The following is a 17,291-nucleotide window of genomic DNA, read 5'->3' on the forward strand; positions in this document are numbered from 1 at the left end:
ATTTCAAATGTATAGGGAGATGCTATTCCTGATTCCTAACTACAGGCACAATCACAGTAAGACCTGAAGAACAAAGATTCTTGCCTGTATTGATGGAGACAAGAGCAAACTTACTAAAAGGCTGTGAGGTTTTCCTTACTCTCAGGTTTTCTTTTTGTACCACTTAATCCCTCCCAATATCCAGCAGTGATGGCCAGGAATCTGAACACAGCAGCTCTGCCTTTGGCTCCTTGATCAGAACACATAGAAGTCTGACTATTGGGAGACAATGCAAGCCTCAGGCTTCTGGCTGTGGAAGGCAAGCAGAGCTGATGTCTGGTGTGATTAGAGTTTGGATTTCATCTTTTGCTACGCATGTTTTGAATTTGAGGGAGGAACAATGCTAAGCTTTTCTTGTGACTTTTCTTAGTATTTGTCAAAGATGACACTTTCATAGAATCATAGAATAGAATCATAAAATCATTTAGGTTGGAAAAGACCTCTAGGATCATCAAGTCCAACCACTAACCTAGCACTGCCAAGTCCACCACCAAACCATATCCCTAAGCACCACAGCTACACATCTTTTAAATACCTCCAGGGATGGTGAACTAACCACTTCCCTTGGCAGCCTGTTCCAATGCTTGACAACCCTTTCAGTGAAGAAATTTTTCCCAATATCCAATCTAAACCTCCTCTGGCACAGCTTGAGGCCATCTTCTCTTGTCCTGTCACTAGTTACTTGGGAGAAGAGACCAACACCCACCTCACTACAACCTCCTTTCAGGGAGTTGTAGAGAGGTCTCCCCTCAGCCTTCTCTTCTCCTGACTAAACAACCCCAGTTCCCTCAGCTGCTTCTCATAAGGCCTGTTCTCCAGATCCTTCCCTAGTTTCGTTGCCCTTCTCTGGACATGCTGCAGCAGCTCAATGTCCTTCTTGTACTGAGGGACCCAAAACTGAACACAATATTCAAGTGCCAAGTGCCAAGTACAGGGGCACGATCACTTCCCTACTCCTGCTGGCCACACTATTCCTGATACAAGCCAGGACGCTGTTGGCCTTCTTGGCCACCTGGGCACGCTGCTGTCTCATGTTCAGCTGGCTGCCAACCAGCACCCCCAGGTCCTTTGCCACCAGGCAGCTCTCCAGCCACTCTTCCCCAAGTCTGTAGAGTTGCATGGGGTTGTCGTGACCCAAGTGCAGGACCCAGCACTTGGCCTTGTTGAATCTCATACAATTGGCCTCGGCCCATTGATCCAGCCTGTCCAGATGCCTCTGCAGAGCCTTCCTTCCTTTAAGAAGATCAACAGCCCTGCTCAGTTTGGTTTCATCTGCAGACTTCCTGAGGGTGCACTCAATCCCCTCATCCAGATCATTGGTAAAGATATTAAATAGAACTGGCCCCAAAACTGAGCCCTGGGGAACACCACTTGTGACCAGCTGCCAACTGGATTTAACTCTATTACCACAACTCTTTGGGCCCGGCCATCCAGCCAACTTTTTTACCCAGCGAAGCATATACCCATCCAAGCCATGAGCAGCCAGTTTCTCCAGGAGAATGCTGTGGTAAATGGTGTTAAAGACTTTACTAAAGTCTAGGTAGACAACATCCGCATCCTTTCCCTCAACTACTAAGTGGGTCACCTTGTCATAGCAGAAGATCAGGTTGGTCAGGCAGGACCTGCCTTTCATAAACCTATGCTGGCTAGGCCTGGTTACCTGGTTGTCCTGTACATGCCATGTGGTAGCACTTAGGATGATCTGTTCCATAACCTTCCCCAGCACCGAGGTCAGGCTGACTGGCCTGTAGTTCCCCAGATCCTCCTTCTCGCCCTTCTGGTAGGTGGGCATTACATTTGCAAACCTCCAATCAACTGGGAGCTCCCCAGTTAGCCAGGACTGCTGATCAGTGATGGAAAGTGCGTTGGTGAGCACTTCTGCCAGCTCCCTTAGTACCCTTGGGTGGATCCAATCTGGCCCCATAGACCTGTGTGTGTCTAGGTGCTGTAGCAGGTCAGTAACCCTTTCCCCTTGGATTGTGGGGGCTTCATTCTGCTCCCCATCCCTGCCTTCCAGCTCAGGGGGCTGGATACCCCAAGAAGAATTGGTCTTACTGTTAAAGACTGAGGCAAAGAAGGCATTAAGTACCTATACTTTTATGTATAATAAATTGCCTTTCATTTTGCTAAGAAAAATGAGAAAAAAAATGCACTAGAGAAGAATGGTAACAACAAATTTGAGTAGAAAGATCCAAGAAAAGCAGGAAGAAAAATATAAAATTACTTGAATCACCACAGCAGACCAATTTCCTTCACAGCCTTCAGTACTCCTAGCCAGGGGGAATACAGCTGATGAAGGTTAAAAGCATTGAATTGTACATGCAGAATAACTCTCAGTGGGCTCAAGGCACAGAGTTAGAATCAGGTTTCAAGTCTGAAGACACTGAGATCTGGGAACATGATTCAGAAGATTACAAAGCCTGTGAAATGCAAAACTGGAGCTAGTTAATACCCTAAGTTTTTATTGCAGTTGAATTCCCCTGAAGGTCCAAAGATTTTAATCCAAAATCTTGAAATCTCACTGAACCTCCATGAACACTTGAAAGGAGTTCTCATACTAGCAAGTTCTCCTCAAGTGCTGCTACTAGTTAGATGGGTGCTTATTTGGAATGAAATGCAAGGTGAGACAGACATTCCTTCATCAATTTGTATACTGAAATATTATACTTCCTTGTGGACAGCCAGATACTTAAGTGAATGAGCAATTTGTACTTCTCCCTCCTCCATTCTCTTGGGAGACTTATAGAAGAGTCTCTCTGTCCAAAGTGTATAGGACAGCAAAATATGCCAATTACACTATTAAGGAAGGTGGCAAGAGTGGTTTTTTTTTCTCTATGCTGCACGATAGCCCTACAGCAGAACAGTTCTTTATCCTTTCCTTCAGCCAGCAGTATTTCCAGATCTACCAGGACAGGAAACAGCAGTCTTATTCCAGATTGGGAGATTTTGTTCTCCCCATTTGCTCCTTCTTTTGACCAAACCTTGCTATGGCCAAGCACGGAAGATACAGCAACTTCAAGATTGATTTATCAGACTAGAAGGCTGATTTGTTCTGGAGCGGCTTCATGTATCTGCAATATATCCAGATTTTGTAAGTTTAAAATTTCTCTGTAGAACTACATTCTTGTTATACATGTTTCCTGGACGTGCTCCATTTATCAGAAAGGTCTTGGAATTAAAAACATTATTTAAAAGTTCTCCCTATGTTGTGTGGCCTAAAGATTTAAATCAACCTAAAACACTTTGGCAGAAAGCTGTTGAAGTGAAAAAGCTCTCCAAACTTTAATTTTCCTAGTGCTTTAGCTTAGATCAAAGAATACATCCCCTATGATCCCTTGTGATATAGTGTGAGCTTAGATTTCCACTAGTGTTAGCTAAAAGCACTACAGGACGTGTCTGAGAAACAGATTCCTCTTGAGAAAAAGTGCAAATATTGTTCAGCAAATAGAAAAGTACCCTGGAATCAGGATTGAACCTCTGTTGACACCAGACTAGCATATCAAAGCCTGAAAGACTGCATTGACAGGAGAACCTGTGAAATTTGCCCATGTCTTGAACACAGCATAATGCAAATGACCCATCAGCTGCAGGACAGATCATATCCTTGAGAGGGAGTCCTGCTTGTTCCTTTCACACAGCTCCCTCTATCAGGACGTAGCAATTCATGTACAGGAGAAGAGCTGAAGTAGTTTGTAAGCACTGAAAACAAATCCTGCATAGTTTAATAACGCCAATTCTGCCACCTAGTGACCAAGGAAAATTAACCTACCGTTTATGAACGTGCTGAGGGAGCATTGGCTCAGACCGCTACAACTGTGCCACACCTGGCCGATGGGCACTACCATAACACCATCCGTACCCATGGTCACCCAGGCAGTCTGCCTGCATGCTCAGAGCATAAAAAGCATAAAGAATGAGTGTATGCTGCTCAGCAGTCCATGAAAAGGATGACCAAGCCAGTATGTAGAAGCTTAGTGTCAAGGTTCATTCATGAGCACACAGCAGAACTGCTGATGACTTTAGACCTTGTCTTCAGAGAGCTCAGAAAGTAGGTTCAGCTATTGCCTGCACAGAAGTACAACACTGGCAGAGGAGAACGCAGCAGGCACTCCTTCAGCTTACCGGACAGTGAGGCTGATCTGGATTCCAAATCTCCAGCATATCAGTGGTAGCTCAGCAGGACCTTCCTGTGTTCAGAATTCACGCAGGGAGCCCTTAAAGTACCTGCTCAGAGTGAAGCTTCACAGCACTGTCCTCCAGATGAACTCCCAGCAATCAGCACTCTCCATCTCTGAAGTGTGATGGCCATGGAGTGATTCAATGCAATTTCCTAAATGTCAGATGGGGAGTCCTCTGAGCTGAGCCATACATGAAAAGGATATAATCTGCATTCAGTGGAAATGTATGTGTTCTTCCCTGCCCAGGATCTTCTGACCTTATTTTCTAGGTTCTAGGAGGAGATAAACCATTTAGGGTGGAAAGGTTGCTGTGCCTGCTGTTACTAAGGGAAATGGCAAATAGCATGGTGTTTAGAAATGTGTTTTCAGAGCAAAATCATGTGGATTAAAACATCTACCTTCTACACGTCTTTCTTGGAAGCACTGCTGGGCTAGACAGGTGTAAACTCATTGCTACCTGCTGCATTTGTCAGGGCTTACCTACTGCAAAACACTATTGACGCTTTTGTAAAGGGCGATAGCAAATGGATAGAAAACTACAGCTGAAAGACTAAAGGTGCAAAAAGTTGAGCTGCTTACAGGCCTGTATTACTAATTAATAAAGTCTGCAATTAATCATGAAAAACTTGGCAGGGCCAGAGCTGAAAATGCAATACAGGCTTGCTGTCTCCATCTTCCTTGCCCTATTTGAAAATCCTTTGTCCCTAGGTAGCTGTGCATCTGTTTTACATCCTTAGTAACACTGCTATAAAAAAAAGCTACTGGAACTAAAACTAGCTACAGGGCTTTGGTTTCAGGAAGCTGATTTGTTCTTATACATCTGTAACTCAAAAAATTTCACCAGAATCCTTGGTACCAAAATAAGGTGAGAGGAGAGACCAGTCCAGTGTCTTCAGAATTCTGTATCTCATATAGCTATTCAGCCTTGTCTCAGGAAAATAAAGGTAGTTATTCAGGAAGGCATTTCTGTTGCACTTCAGTATACATGGAGCTTTAGATGGTTTCCTGGTTGAAGCTACAGCATTTAAGCTGAGCTTTTCAACTGTGAGGTGGGAAAAAAGGGGAAGCAAAACAAGAAGTATTTACTTTCTCTGATGAGTGACAGACCTTGCGTCCTGCAGCTATTTCTAAAATCTTTGGAAGGCATTCCCACCTTTTGTACAGCATGTATTTACCACATGGAATCCAAGGCACCTGGGATTATCACAGTGATACTGTAAAAGATATTTAAAACAACAGCCACTTTGGTTTGTCTTCTCCATATTGTCAGGCAAAATAGAAATGCTACATTCTGGGTGATTAAACCATGTATTAGAACAACTAAACACAGCAAGATTCTGGTAGGAGAGAGAAGGATGCCAGATTCTTGTTCCATAGTATATATATTTTATTTTCCAGCTCCATCTGGTTTCTCAGCCTGTCCTGTTTTGTTCGGGGAACAGGAAATTCTACCTACTATTTGAAAGCAGAATCACTAAGGCAGTGTTTGTTTCAATAACAAATTGGACTTGGAAAATAATGGTGAAGGAAAAGTGGAAAGTTACCTGGATACCAGAGGACATCAAGAAAATATCTTGATTCTTATCTTCTTCTAAGGAACTGAGTGGTGCACAAGTTACTGAAGACAGCAGATCTTTCTTAGGGGCACAGTGGAGCAGGGTGTAGAGATCTCTTAAGTGGTTCATCTAAAAGGTTCAACTCAGGTTAAGATGTCTATTATATGTATATACTGTTTCCTGATATGAATGTTATGCAGCTTTTGGTTTTTGAACCAGACTGTCCCACGTGTCCAACTGAAGGATCAAAAATTCCACAGTTAGCCTGCATGAATGTTCCTGGATCTCTACTGCAGATGATCCCTAAATGACTCACGATTTTGATTTTCCATCCTGAGGTACCATTAAGAGATCTGGTTTTCAGTGCTCATACTAGGTATTGCATGTGTGTGCATGGTGGTGGCTGTGGTCGTTGTTCATTTTCTATAGGAGTGAATCAAAGCACAGATGCCTCTAGAAAGCACACAGTGAAAAGTCTTGTACGCAGACAATCAGCTTGACATTCTCTGTGCATCAGTACCACAGTTAAAGCATTTGTAGTTCTTTACATGTCGGAAGAGTCACTAGGCCACAGCTCAGGACTCTGTCCAACTTTCCTACTCCAGAGCAGTGAGGTGCACTAGAACAGACAGACACAGACATGGAGGTTTTCCTAGAATAAATGTCATCCTACTGTGAAGCTTTTCTCTGATCAGAGCCACCAGTTCTGCAATGTCTCCAAAGCACACATTCTGCTGCTTAGCACTGGTGGCTGGGTACGGGAAGAGGGGACTTTTTTCACCCTCTAATGAGTGCATCTACCTTTTTTCAGTGAGGGGAGGCTAACCTATGGAAGAATTAGGAGAGCTGACTGCATTTGGTCCTTCTTTAGAACAACTCTTCTGTGGTAGTAGGTTGCCCATGACGTATCTTCCTGTGACATTTTAAGTTTATTTTCTCCCAGAATTCTTTTTTTTTCCCCAATAGAAAGGGGACAAAACACTTTTTTGCAGATGTCACAGTTAGCTCTGCATGAAGTATCACTGAAATGGCTACAATATAAACAACTACTACCCTAAAAAACAAGTGCTAATGACTGATATTTCATGCCCACTAGAAACTCACAGGGAGAAACAACTGCTGCAAGAGGTATTTAGTCAGACCCAGGTAAAAAAAAAACACAAAACAGCAGGGGCCAATGTTCTCTTTACTTAGAAGGAGCTTAGCTCATCTGCCTCTCCTTTACCAATGTATCACAGGCACTGTTTGACACCTGCTTAATGACTTCCATGATGACTCACAGAACAAACCCTCCTCACAACAGAATGATTTTGAACTATAAAACAAACATGGTCCCTCCTGCAAGCTCAGTAGCTGAGATGGAGGTTATGTATTCTTCCAAGCCTGAGAATATGTAGAAATATTACAGGAAGATACGTCATGGGCAACCCACTACCACAGAAGAGTTGTTCTAAAGAAGGACCAAATGCAGTCAGCTCTCCTAATTCTTCCATAGGTTAGCCTCCCCTCACTGAAAAAAGGTAGATGCACTCATTAGAGGGTGAAAAAAGTCCCCTCTTCCCGTACCCAGCCACCAGTGCTAAGCAGCAGAATGTGTGCTTTGGAGACATTGCAGAACTGGTGGCTCTGATCAGAGAAAAGCTTCACAGTAGGATGACATTTATTCTAAGAAAGCCTATGAGGTTGAGCAGTCTGACAAATGTGATGGAATAAAACCTGAAAAGGAGGGCCGGTCTCTCGATCATAAATGAAGTCTTTGAGACTTTTACTTTACCATCACTTCTATTGAAATTGAGTTCTCTTGTTGTCTTAAGAAGTATTTTGACTAAGTAGTTTCTCATTGAAAACTGCAAGCTCTTTGAAACAGAAACTTCCTGTGGCAATACAAAAATCCCGCCCTAAATCTGTCAGAAATGAATTTTGATACCTGCAGTACTACATCTGATCTATACTGGAGTCCACCCTTGGTCGTTAACCCAAACGTAACCAACTCTTCAAGGAGTGGGGCATTCATTTGAAAAATGAGTGAACAGCAGGGCAACACTTCCAATAACATCTGCAATACCTTAGCGATTAGCTGATCACCTCAAAAACCAGCTTTTTTATTTTCTAAAAAGAAAAAAAATGTGGAGTCAATTGCTTTTTTTCATAATGCAGAACAAACAGCTACTGAAGTCTGTTTTTGTGGGATGGTCACTGCTTACCACTGATAAGAAGGTTTTATTGTGTAAAGTCCAATGTCTAATGTAAGCCATCTGAGAGTCAGAGAATCTGTGGGTTTTGTATCTACTCACAAATCTTCCTGCCTTTCACTGTTTTCATTCATTCATTGCTCCTGTTTTGCAAACACAGACTTGCCATACCCTCAACCTGTCTGAAACGTACAGTGCATTAGGGAGCAGTGAGGGGGGCAGCTGCTCTACACGAGAGGTGAGCTTGTAGCCGGGAGCCTTGTTATGGCTACCATGATCAAGGAGCTCACTAACAAGTAGCCAGGATGCAGAGCAGCACAGCCAAGCCGCTCTTGGATCAAGGATCAGGGCCAGAGACAGTGATCAGGGTGAGAGAGACCAGAGACAAAGCCGTTTGAGGTCATGCCAGCCAGCCCAGCCAGTGCGTCTGGGTCAAGGTGAAGACCAGGTGCTGATGCATCTGTTTACACAGCTGTGATGTTGCATAGCAGCAGAACCTCAGCATAAGAGCAGCTCCCAAGGTAGAGGAGGGGCAGGCCCTCACCTCTGGTCTTCCTACAACAGTTCTTACTAGTGAAGGAGCTGACCTTGGGCTCAGACACCTAAACTTAACTCAGCCAACTAAACTCCTGGAAGGTGGATGTGCTCTGGGCCCTACATAATGAAAATCTGAAGCAAGAAGGGGGAGGTTTCCCCATCTACTTCTAAAATTTGCAAGAGGCTTTCTGGTAATAAGCTATTACAAGCACCCACCTTAGATAGACTTGGTGGATAGACTCCATCTCTCTCTACAACATTCCCACAGTACTGTTAAAACACTCCTTCCATATTTAAATGTTTTCCATCTTTCAGCTTGAAAACTGTCTCGCCAAATGCTTTGGATTTCAAAGTAACACACTTTACACCCTTCCCCAGTCACTCCTACCAGAAATAGCTACAAGAGCATCCCTACCAGACACTGCATCCTGCCCTGGGGTTTTTCTAGCATGCCATGGAAACCTATAAAGATGCACTGTTTGTACACAGGGTCTGTCAGAGGTTCTGTGGTCCATGACTAGCCAGCTGCCTTGGTCAGGTTTCTGGAATCTAATCAGTGAGGTAACAAGGACAGTGACAGGAGAAATAAAGAAAACTTCTTCAGGCAGTTATTAGCACTCATCCCACCTTCCCCCATGTTCTTAGCCTGCTGCCTACATCCCTTCACCCAAAGGGGCTTCAGGTAAAGTCCAACTTCATCTCCGTTCTGTGTAATTAATCACAAGGTCACTAGTCCTGCAACAGAAGTTAAACACTTCTGCTTGTCTGCCACAGCTGTGATGATGGCATAGCAAAAGAGCTATTTCTCAGTGTCATCAGCTCAACAGTGATGTATATTCAAGTGAAGCAACAACATGTTTGGTATGTCAGCCTGTCTACAGGCAAACTGTTTCTGCTTTTATTTTGGAAGTACTGAGAACTTAAAATAACTGTTGACGGAAGCATTAATACCAGGAAAAACTGGTGCAGGTGACTAGAGGCTGGAGTTTGAACAGTATCAGGAAGAAGCAAAGAGCAACCAGAACAATCTGGAGTATTGTTAAGTTAATGGTTATGGGAAAGGCAGAGAAACAAACAATCCTGCAGACAAATCCTGGCTTTCTACACATTATAAAACAATTTACTTGGTGGATATTAATGCAGTATTTAGGGGAATACTTTGCCAAATGAAACAGATATAGCCAGAACAAATCTCAAAAACCATTGTCTGATTGTGCTCCTGTAAAATACTTCTGAGTTTGAATGAACAATCAGAAGCAACTGTATCTCTGCAAATTCTGAAGGCAAGCCATAGCTTCCAGGTAATCAAAGACCTGGTAATCAAAGATAAAATGCTGACAAGTAAAAATGCTTGAAGAAATTAATAAGACTTGCTTTTCTCAAGAATACTGTCAGCCAATGTTTCTTCTTGGGTGTTGATACCACAGTGAATACTGCAGATGTGCAAGGACTTTTTTTTTCCCCACCTGAGCTTTTTGTGGCCTTAGACCCCACAGCTGTCAGTATGACACTGTGTCAGCCAGCAGAAGGCTGGTTCGAGGGACATGGGTAGCCTGCTGTCTGATACTGCTGAGCAGATGCAGCCTTCATCTACTGGAGCACATACATTGTTTGCAGTGTACCATCCAGCTGTCCAGGACAGATGGAAAGGTCCAGTAAGGATGGAAACCCCGCAACCAGACCAGCTGTGTCACACAAACTCTAACACTTGCAAAGTTTAAATTATTTCCTTAAACAAGTGATGTGTTTTTTTTTCAAAAAGAAAGTCAAGATTAACAGGAGCTGATAGATGCACAGGACTTCTGAAAGTCTCAATCTTTTCTGCAAGCCAGAAAAATCAATATAACACCAGATTTTCAAACATTCTTATGATCAATTACAGGCTTTCATTAAGCAAAGGACTTGTCGTGAGTTTAAAGTTAAGCATGGCTACATGTGTGGGAAACATGGAAATTGGGATCCTCAGTTTCACATAAGTCTTGATGCCTGTTTATATATATGTACTTACTTTTGTAATTGGAGTGGTGGGAGTTATATAAAAACAAATTGCTTTTCAAATTTTTAATACCCTCATTTTAAAGGTGAACGTGAATGACAGAAGAACAACGAAACAGTGAGGCTGGGACCTTTAAAACCCACACTAGAAGGAAACATCTGGTGAAATTCAGCGTCAAGCCCCTCCTATCTTCTCCTGTTAGCTGTCAGCTGCATTGGCTGTATGTATACTGCCAAACGCAGTATGGAGCTGAATTATGCTGAGCCCTGTGACAGTCCCATCTCTCCATCCACCTTGCTGGTTTAACTCAGGTTCAAAACTTTCAAAAGAGTATTTTCAAGGACTCATGCACAGGCTACCATCAATATTTTCAGCACCATCGGTGTCTGTTCTCCTACATTCAGTGTATCAGTGAGAGTTTGTCTCCATGATAAAGCACTGTTTGGTCTTAAGTCTGCATCTGAGTAGAATGCCAATTCTAAGCCCACTGTAGACGTTCTCCATAACCAATAGCCCAGACCTATTCCAACCTAGCAACATCTAGTTGGCCATTACTATAACTAAGCTATAAAATCCATCACAGTCTAAGTCTGCCTCTGGAGACTGATGTCTCTACTCCTTCCTCCTCATACAAAATACTACACAGAAAGCCAGAGTGACACAACACATCGAATATTGCCATGTGTCCTTTCTTGTCTTACTCTGAGAAAAAGCTGAATCTTCCTTGATGAATGCTTCCTTGCATAACTTTAAGGAGTGTCAAATGGAACAGTACCTTCCTACACAGCCCCTTTTCCTGTCTTCCCTAAGAAAACAAATGGCAGGTCCCTTTAGCATAGTTTTTTTTAGGTAATGAGTTTCCTCCAAGAGATTTACTGCAGCAGCCTTACAAGAGATTTGTAGCAGGCAGTCCTCCATCTGTAGTCTTACATCCTCACTGTGAGAGCCATAATCCACTTAGAGTGAAATGACAGGAGACCATAATGGCTAATCATGTAATGTGATGATACTGTCTCTACAGGAACGATTGCACTTTGCTTTCTGTGTCTCCTTTGGGCAACACAAAACCTTCTTACAAAGCTGAAACAAATTACAGTTTTCTGGTTGCTACCATGACGTAGGTTGGAAACCCCCCACCCTACATGCAATGGCACTGTTCCGGCTATTTTAAAGAACATTTTCTGAAGAGTGGATTTCTCAGGTGTTTGGATATAGGATGTGGAAATTTCAGCTGCAGTTGCTAGCACAATTCTGGCTCAGGCTGATAACGATGTAAATGTGTGACAGGTGTTTCACTTGCATGAAATGGTCCATTCATACAGTTCTTCATGCACAGGCGTCCAACATCAGAATGAAGTCCAACAGGTATTAAAGAGTGCAAAGCAACATGTTTTAATATAGAAAGGATATCTATTTTACTTTAATTACAGCATGAATGGACTAATGTAGACACAACCCATATGCTTAGAAAGCCATTTTCTCAACCCACTGAGATACTATTCTTCTAATGAGTCTGAACACTTTTGATAGCCACCAATGGACAGGGCCTCCACTATACACCTCTGTCCTCTCACCAAAAAGCTGTCTAAGAGTACAATGGACAAAACTGTGATTCAGAACTGGGGAAAGAAGGTTTTACCTTCCTGATACATTAGAAAAACTCTCTGCTGCTTTCTCTTTCCTTGGAGTCTCCAGTTCTTAAATTGAAACAGACCTAATGTGACCAATTTATGAGGCTGCAGCACAAAGCAGAATCACAGCAGGTTTTCTGACTTGCCCAGCAAGTTCACTGAATTGGCCTGTTCCTCTGTGGTCAGACAGGCAGCAATAAGAAAATCTTAGCTTTAATTTGTGAGAGCTCAGACTTACTGAGCAATATGTAACTTTTCTCACTCAGATGAAAAAGCCTGCAAGAATCCTGCCATTCTAATTGCAAAGCAGGATCACTCAAATTCTTTTGCCATGACTGACTAAAATTCATAACTGACAGGATCTTCGGTGTACAAGCTGGAGTTTGTCTGCTTTGTAACTGGTGTCCTCTATAACTTGACAAGAGTACCCATGCTGTAGTTCCCCAGCAGTAAAAAAGTGCAGTGGTATGGTTCGACTTTTCATGAAGTCGATCAGTTTCAGGTGGATTCTGAGATATACAAGATAACAGGGCCACAAGGCTCCAAGTGGTTCAGTGGCCTTTATCCCCACATTGCTCACAGAGACAGGCTGACACCCCTTTTGCCATGTGTTTGCTGGAGTGCCTTCTTGTGTTGTACTTTCATTAGAGTTCTGCTGAAATCAGCAGAACTACTCCTAATCCTGCACTGATACACGTGTACAAAAACTAACAGTTTGTTCACTGGGTACATTATGGAGTGAATATGTGTGTTTCTCTATTTAAATAAACCTAAAAAACCAAATCAAACCAAAACAAGAATATTGAGTCTAAGCACACAGGGTAGGATTTTTAAAAATGCAGTGTGGTTGCGAATTATTCATAGATGCAGATTTATTGCTAGGTGGAAGAAGTCAGCAGAATGATAATAAGTTGTCTATTAGAAGAGGGCAGTGAACACATGGACTGCAACAACACCTTGCTGGTGCAAAACTCAATTTTTAGCCTATATGATGCAACTCTTCCCTTTCATTAACACCAAAGCCAGGTTTGGACTGCCTCTTGATTGAGCAGTTAGCCCAGTACTGAGCCTGTCTGAAAACTCCATCCCAAAACTCATACTTAAGAATGTATCCAAATGGCCTGAATTTTATCTATGGCTATTTCAAAGGCATTTCTCTCAGTCATATGGGACAAAAGCTATAGATTGTTTTGTACCTTGGGAGATCCTTAGGTGTTTAACTATTGGTGCCTAAGGTCAGGATCCTACAACTGGTGAGAAAAGGTAACTGTTATAATGCAATTCATGCTTTCTGGAATGTTTCCTTATCTTTTTTTTTTTTTTTTGTCCTCAGAGTGGAAGCAGTGTAGATACAACCTACAATTTACTCAAGTACTAAAGGCATTTTTGTCATTTTAGGGCCTTGTCTCTCTTGCTGTCTCCCTTTCTTAGTATCAGATGGTGCTTCAAAAACTCTAACCTGTCATTCTAAGTCTAGAAATGAAATTAAAATATAGATAAAGCTCATCCTTCTTGGCTGAGTGGAGAAGGGCAGACTCAAATCTGTTATAGAAAAAAAGCTAGATTCTTATTAATGCTAAACCTGGGCAGTCGGATTTGAACTTTAGCAGCTTGTGATGTAACCATGCCTTAGAGCAGATTACAATCAGCTTCAGAAAGGAATCCATATAGCACAATTGAAAAAATGCACATAGGCATATGCTTAAAGTTCAACTTCTGTATTACTGAATTAAGATTCAACAATTCCCATTTAAATACCTTCCAGTTTCTTCCCAAAATACTAATCTGAATAAATACAAAAGCAAGAACAATCATGAATAAATGAGAACCTTTTAACTTTTTTGCCTCTTTGTGTGACTGGCCGAAAAAAGCATGGTTAAACTAATGAAAGCCAGACAGTGACTGCTGCTGCTGGTACCACATCCCTGTCAAAAATGCAACTAATTTCCTCAGGCCAGAAGCAGAGATGAGGGCAATTACTCTGGAGATTATGTCTCACACTTAAATTTGTCCAAATACTTTCTACAGTTGTCACATACTTAGACTAAACACGTTACCTGTGCTACAGCTGGTATGTCTTTACAAGCTTTTCCATAAAGACTCCCCCAGCCAACAAAGGTCTGGCATTTTTTAATCACTATAAAGCTACCGCTCCCACTATGCACTGCACAAAGCTCTTGACTGTGGCTAGAATGCCTTTTGTTTTAAGAGTCTGCAGATCTGGGGGGAAGGGACTGTGTTTTAATCCATTACCATCTTCTGATAATGGTGCTGAATGTGTACTTGCAAAAACCAGGAGGCAGTATTTAATTACCATGACAACACTTTGAGTTCCTAATTGAAACTATTGAAATGACAGTCCTAAATGAAAGAGCTATTAAAAATATATATTTTCATCTATTTAACAGACTGACTAAATATGGCCTCAAGTTGTGTCAGGGGAGGTTTAGTTTGGATATTAGGAAAACTATTAACTGAAGGAATGGTCAGGCATTGGAAGAGGCTGCCCAAAGAGTTGGTGGAGTCCCCACCCCTAGAGGTGTTAAAAAAACATGTTGATGTGGCACTTCAGGGCATGGTTTAGGAGTCATGGTGCTGTTGGGGTGACAGCTGGACTTGAGGATCCTAGAGGTCTTTTCCAACCTTAATGATTCTTTGATTCTATAAATCACAGTTACAGCGCAGACATCATGCTGTTGTTACCCAAGCAAACAAAAGAGACAAACACTAGGACAATAGGACAACTCAATTTTATAAATGGCAAAACCGACTAAGAGAGAAACTGAAGTGTCCAAAGTTACACAAGAATTGACTATCTATTCCTGTGTCAATCACAAAAGAAACAGGCCTTCTAGAGAGTGTTCCTGCAAGACAGTTCTTTTATGGTCATACCTTTGAATACAAGATAAATATTTGGATAAAATGAGGTGGAACAATGAGAAATAACAGCAATGTACATTAAGTGATAAAAAGGTATTTTAACCAGGTGTTAGAAGATAAAAAAATTCTGAGAAGCGTTGTTAATGTTGCTGTTAAACTGAGAAGAGCTATAAAAAAGTGTGATTCACAATTCACCCACATGTCAGTTTTTGTTCTATTTGGAAGCCTAACGAGACTCCTCCTCCAGTCACAAGGCCTCTTTTGCCTCATTCTGCCTGTCAAAGGATCATTTTAAACTTAAGTCATTGCGATGTTATTTTTAATCATGGATATTCTAGTATATTGATAGAATTAAACCTGCTACATAGTTAAGAGTCAGCAAAAAGAAAATTTTAACTTATAGAGTATTGCTTAATATGTTTAGACCATGTTCAAACACAACTGTTGGGCCACTAAACTTACCTTAAGGGGGACTATGAATTTCCAAAGAGGACTCTCATTCTGAGAGAAGGTGTTGCCTTTGTTGTCTTTAACAACTACCACATGTAGCCATGTAGTGACTTCACCAGTTCAGAAGCTCTGAGGCACTTGTTGCTAACTGCACGGCTCAGGAACACGGTCCAGCCTACAGGTCCAAGGCTGAACATGTATCAGTTAACTACACAGAAGCATCATCCTCATGTAGTTCATGAACATGTTTTTTTTTGCAGTTACTGATACATACACCTCAAAAGAATGAAGCCCACATTTGGGTCTCTGGGAAGGCTACAAAGCTCGCCAAAACAGGCCGCAATAATATGGCAATCAGCTGTGAATCCAGGGGATAGAGTCACACCTTCTGCTATCACTCGAGACTACCATTTCAGGGGATGGGGTGCTCTGCACATTACACCGGTGACCAGAGCCAGTCTGGAGAATGGGATAAGCCACGCTAAAGGCCCTGTAAGACAGAGGCCTGCGGGGCTGCGGACCTCCTCGGGCACTCCTACCAGCAAGGACAGATTGCCCCATCAGGCCTGCAAGCGCCGGAGGGCCCCGCAGGGAGCTCTCTTCACGCTTTCGGGAAGCACCGGCCACTCGAAAACCACCCCGCGGGGAGCACGGGCCCCCCCGCGCAGCCACCCGCCACGCCGTCCCCGCGCTGGGCAGCGCCCCCGCCACCGGGTGGTCGGGGCGGGGGGGAAAGGATGGAGCGCCTGGCCGACCTCGGCCCCGGGAGAGCAGCAGCCAGGGCTGCGGAGACGGGAGGGGCCGAGCCGGGTCTGCTACCCGCCATCAGCCCCGCCGTCGCCTTGGCGACCTGGCAAAAGCCGCTGCGCCCCCGGAAGCGCCCGGCGGCGCGTAGGCCGGGGCGGGGCGAAAGCGGGGGCGGTGCCTCCCGGCCAGACAGGTACCCCCCGCGCTGCGGTACCGGTGGCCCCGCCTCCATGCCCCGCCCTCCGGAGGCCCCGCCCCTTCCCCTCAGCCGCGGCCGCCGCCGCCGCGGGGGGAGGATGAGGGGGCGCCGCGGCGGGGCTGGTGCCGCAGCCGCGCTCGTCTGATCTGGCCCGGCCCGGCCCGGCCCGGCCCGGCCCGGCCCGGCCCGGCCCTGCCCTCCCCTCCCTCGGCGGTCTTCCGCGTCGCCTCGCACACCTCGCACCTCGCCGCCGGGGCGGGCCGTCGCGGCGAGTGGATGCCCAGCGCCTGCCTGCCACCGCCGCCTGGGGCCTAGCGGGCACCGCCAGGGCAGAAACCCGCGGGCGCCATGGGCTGCTGCAGCTCCGCCGCGCAGGTGAGCGGCCCGCGCCCGCCGTCGGGCTCCGCTGCCCCTTTCTCTCCCCTCCCTCCCTTGGCCCCGCTGCCGGGCCCCCCGTGACACCCGCCTGCAGGCCCACTGTCCCCCACGGCTGTTCCCCCCTCCCCACCACCCTCACCTCGAATCTGCCTCTTACGCTGTCCCGTGGCCGTGCACCCGCTTGTTTCTCCCGCAGCCGTGCTCTCCGGTGCCCGTGCGGCCCTTTGTACCCCTCGTAGTCCCGCTCTCCATGGCTGTGCACTGCTTTGCTCCCTGCCGCTACCGTAGCCCCGCTCTCCTGTGGCTGGGCCTCCCCTTGCTACACCTGTAGCCCCGCTCTTCTGTGGCTGCGCCTCCCCTTGCTACACCTGTAACCATACCCTCCCGTGGCTGTGGACCCCTTGCTTTCCCTTCCCCCCTCATGCCCTGCCAACTGCTCTGCTCTCCCATGGCTGTGAACCCCTTGCTCTCCCCTCCCATAGTCCTGCTCATGGCTGTGAACCCGTTT

At 44.6% G+C, this 17,291-nt stretch overlaps 1 protein-coding gene and 1 long non-coding RNA gene across 5 annotated transcripts in view; one reads left to right on the forward strand and one right to left on the reverse strand.

The window, feature by feature from the left end:
• Window positions 1-14,865: 14,865 nt before the first annotated feature.
• LOC142050715 (uncharacterized) lies at window positions 14,866-17,098 on the reverse strand. 2 transcript variants are annotated; one of them, XR_012658112.1, is made up of 3 exons: window positions 16,923-17,098; window positions 15,472-15,634; window positions 14,866-15,021 (listed from the first exon to the last, which is right to left on the reverse strand). It is a non-coding gene; the product is annotated as an uncharacterized LOC142050715 (long non-coding RNA). The 2 variants fall into 2 exon arrangements; XR_012658113.1 differs by having other exon boundaries at window positions 15,472-15,648.
• The window catches only part of SLC44A1 (solute carrier family 44 member 1), a 68,558-nt gene continuing 67,866 nt past the window's right edge, over window positions 16,600-17,291 (forward strand). For all 3 annotated transcript variants that reach the window (XM_075079754.1, XM_075079752.1, XM_075079751.1), the window contains exon 1: window positions 16,600-16,780. In XM_075079754.1, the coding sequence (XP_074935855.1) occupies window positions 16,754-16,780 (27 nt within the window). In that variant the 5' untranslated portion in view covers window positions 16,600-16,753. The remainder of the gene's footprint in view (window positions 16,781-17,291) is intronic.

Source organism: Phalacrocorax aristotelis, chromosome Z (assembly GCF_949628215.1).
Source record: "Phalacrocorax aristotelis chromosome Z, bGulAri2.1, whole genome shotgun sequence".
NCBI lineage: Eukaryota > Metazoa > Chordata > Aves > Suliformes > Phalacrocoracidae > Phalacrocorax > Phalacrocorax aristotelis.